The 3,919-nt window shown below is 50.5% G+C and overlaps 1 protein-coding gene across 2 annotated transcripts in view; it reads left to right on the plus strand.

Annotated features, from left to right (window-relative positions):
• Hspg2 (heparan sulfate proteoglycan 2) overlaps positions 1 to 3,919 on the plus strand; it is a 97,135-nt gene that overhangs the window by 80,752 nt on the left and 12,464 nt on the right. For both annotated transcript variants that reach the window (XM_055610927.1, XM_055610928.1), the window contains 4 exons: positions 127 to 322; positions 507 to 686; positions 920 to 1,180; positions 2,691 to 2,886. In XM_055610927.1, the coding sequence (XP_055466902.1) occupies positions 127 to 322; positions 507 to 686; positions 920 to 1,180; positions 2,691 to 2,886 (833 nt within the window). The remainder of the gene's footprint in view (positions 1 to 126; positions 323 to 506; positions 687 to 919; positions 1,181 to 2,690; positions 2,887 to 3,919) is intronic.

Consider the following 3,919-nt stretch of genomic DNA (forward strand, 5'->3'; position numbering starts at 1 on the left):
TGATGATGATGATGATGATGATGATGATGATGATGATGATGATGATGATGATGAAGAAGAAGAAGGAAGGGATCAATGTCCAAGTTTTTTTGCTGGGCACCCCAAAACCTGACTGTTTCCTTCCAGATTTCATCAGCTAAACCATCAGATGCAGGCACCTATGTGTGCCTAGCACAGAATGCCCTAGGGACAGCAAAGAAGCAAGTGGAGGTGATCGTGGACACTGGCACCACGGCCCCAGGTGCCCCTCAGGTCCAAGTTGAAGAAGCTGAGTTGACCTTGGAAGCTGGACACACAGCCACTCTCCACTGCTCAGCCACAGGTGTGGTGTTGTGGGACCCCCACAGAAAGGCAGAGCAGTGCTGTGCTGGGGCTTGGATTCATCTGAAGATGATGCCATGCCCAGGAAGTGTGCATTTAGCCAGTCCCATGGAAGGACAGGTCACTCAGAACCTGGATTGTTCCTTGGAACAACTTAGTGACCAGTGCCGTTTTCAACCCCATAGGCAACCCCCCGCCCACCATCCATTGGTCTAAGCTGCGCGCCCCACTGCCCTGGCAGCACCGGGTAGAAGGCAACACACTGGTCATTCCCCGGGTGGCCCAGCAGGACTCAGGCCAGTACATCTGTAACGCCACCAACTCTGCTGGACATGCTGAAGCCACTGTTGTCCTCCACGTGGAGAGTAAGGCTCCCGTACCCTCTCCCTGGACTTCTGTCTGTGTGGTCCCCTGCCAAGCTCCTCCTTGGGCAGAACCCCAGGGTCCCCATCCACCTAGAAGACTCCAGAGCCTGTCCTGGCTGCCACCCTTGTTTCCTCTTGGGCCCTAAGTGTTTGATGGCATTACCTGGATTCAACTCCCTACTGTGACCCTGACCTCTGCCCTTTCCCACCTGATCTCTCTGTGTGTCCTTCAGGTCCTCCATACGCCACCATCATTCCGGAACAAACCTCAGTGCAGCCAGGGAAGGTGCTTCAGCTGCAGTGCCTGGCTCATGGCACCCCTCCACTCACCTTCCAGTGGAGCCGCGTGGGTGGTGTCCTCCCTGAAAGGGCTGTTGCCAGGAACCAGCTGCTGCACTTGGAGCCCATGGGCTCTGCAGACTCCGGCCGCTACCGCTGCCAGGTCTCCAACAGGGTGGGCTCCGCCGAGGCCTTTGCCCAAGTGCTGGTCCAAGGTAAGCAACTGGAATCTCAGTGGGAAACCAGAAGTCAGCTTTGCTGAAGGCTTTTGCTTGACCAGCATGTACGTAAAGGCTCCCATCCGCCTTCTGTGTCCTTCTCTAAGGCATGAGGTAGCTTCCATATCCAGGAAGATGCTCCCTCCAGCACTATTCTCCGTTCTAGCCTTCAGTCCACTTTCTACCCCACAAACTTGCTAGGAAAGTTACATCACCTGCAGGACAGGGAGGACACTCAATGCAGGGCCTGGACCCCATAGTCCCAGCAGCCCTGAGCTTGTCCACCACAGGCCCAGAGTAAAATCTTGACTGAAACCACAGTGAATGAGTGACAGGGCCACCTCTTATAGGCCCAGGACACTAGTGTAGCTCTCACTTTGTAGACCCAGCTGGCCTCGAACTCACAGAGATCTGCCTACCTCTGCCTCCCAGAGTGCTGGGATTAAAGGTGTGCACCCCCACCCCCCATCACCTGGCAACTCTTAACATCCCTGTGGCCTCCTACAGAGCCACACAAGCCTTTGGACATGAAATTTCAGGAGGAAGGCAGCTGGCTTGCTCACTGGTCAAGAGTCTGGGCTGTGGCCTCAGAGAACATTAACTAAGTTATCTTACCTTGGGCCTCAGTGTTTCTCATCTTTAAAGAGAAAAAACAAACAAACAAAAAACATGTTTTCCTTCCAACCATTCTTGTCTTAGGCCCCCTTCCCTACCCAAGGGCCCAGATTCTGAGTGGCAAAGCCCAGCCCCACAATGGCCCTTATATGCATTTGACTGTGTGAGCAAGCAGACGATAGATCTATATTGAAAGGACTTTTGTTGTCTGGCTGGAGAGGCTGCCAGAAGAACCTCCCTTGAACTGTTGAGATGAGGGTTTTTTTGGTACCCGGGTGTGTCAGTGATATGAGGTATACAAGTATACAAGAGAACCTTAGGTGTGAGGTGTGATGATGTGTACCTTAGTCCAAGCTCATCAAGACACTAGGCTGGGGGCTGGAGAGATGGCTCAGTGGTTAAGAGCACTGGCTGCTCTTCCAGAGGTCCTGAGTTCAATTCCCAGCAACCACATGGTGGCTCACAACCATCTGCAATTGAATCTGATTTCCCCTTCTGGTGTGCATGAAAACAGAGTGTTTATATACATAAATTAATAAATTAAATAAATAAATCTTTAAAAAAAAAAAAAGACACTAGGCTGAGTGAGCACTGGAGCCTAGGAGTTCAATACCAGTCTAGACAACAGGTGAGAGCCCTCACCTCAAAACCTCACATGCTTAGGCTAGGGGTGTGGCTTGATGGAGAGCTTGTTTAAGGTGCACCAATTCTGGGGTTCAATTCCCAGTACCACATAGACTAGATGTGGCGACCCATGCCCATAATCCCAGCATTCAGGCAGGAAAATCAAATGTTCAAAGTCCAAGGTCATCATTAGTGAGTCTGAAGGTAGCTTGTGCTGCTGAGACCCTATGTCAATGAATGAATGAATGAATCTTGCATGTCTTCACAGGCCCTTCTGGGGACACTTCCATTCCAGTAGGATCCACACACACTGTGCAAGTCACTCCACAGCTAGAGACCAAGAACATAGGGGCCAGTGTTGAGTTCCACTGTGCCGTGCCCAGTGAGCGGGGCACACACCTTCGCTGGCTCAAGGAGGGAGGTCAGCTGCCTCCGGGACACAGCGTGCAGGATGGAGTCCTCCGGTGAGTGATGTTGGGCTGAACGGGACTCGCGTAATCCCCAGCCTAAGGCTCAGTGGGACTGAGTCGCCTTACCTGCTTATGGGGCCCACCACAGAGTAATGCCTATGAGGGAGCAGCTGGTCCTCTCTGGGCCTTAGTTTTCACAGTTGTTAGTTATGATATTGAAGTTCTGTTGTCTCCAAAATACTTAGTGTTTTCTTTCTTTATAGAGATTTATTTATTTATTTATTTATTTATTTATTTGTAGGCAGTATTCTGCCTCACCATCGGAAGAGGGCACCAGATCTCATTATAGCTGGCTGTGAGCCACCATGTGGTTGCTGGGAATTGAACTCAGGTCCTCTGAAGAGCAGCCAGTGCTCTTAACTGCTGAGCCATCTCTCCAGCCTGCTTAATGCTTTCTTGGCACCCGGAAAGCCATCTGCTAACAGTGGCTTTCTGGTTCATTTTGGGTTTTGGTATTAGATTTCTGAGACCAGGTCTCACTCTGTAGCGCAGGCTGACTGGAAACTCACTATGTAGCTCAGATTGGCCTCTTAAACTAGCCGTCATCCTCCTGCCTCAGCCTCTCAAGTACTGGGATTGCCGATGTGAGCCACTGCCCCCACCTCTGCTTACTTGCTATTATCAAAGGCAAGAAAACAGCTCTGGAACCAGAGATCTGCAGCTCTGTGTCCGTGAGACCTTGAGCCAGTGTGACAGGAATGTGAGACCTAGAGCCAGTGTGACAGAGAGTCTCAGAGCAGAGAGATGGGCATGGTAGCCAGGCCTCACGGCACACTCTGTAATAGGGAGACTGAAGGAAGAACATCACAAGTTCAAAGCTACAGAGAGAGTGAAGGCCAGCCTAGACAACTTAGTTGAGATCATGCCTCAAAATAAATAGTAAAATCAAATGAGGATGTAGCTCAATGGTAGAGTACTAGCCTGGTATGTGTGAGGCCTAAAGTTCAATCCCAGTTACTACAAACAGAAGATAGATAGATAGATAGATAGATAGATAGATAGATAGATAGATAGATAGATAGATAGA

Source organism: Psammomys obesus, unplaced genomic scaffold (assembly GCF_907164565.1).
Source record: "Psammomys obesus unplaced genomic scaffold, mPsaObe1.curated_primary_1811, whole genome shotgun sequence".
In the NCBI taxonomy this organism is placed as follows: Eukaryota; Metazoa; Chordata; class Mammalia; order Rodentia; family Muridae; genus Psammomys; species Psammomys obesus.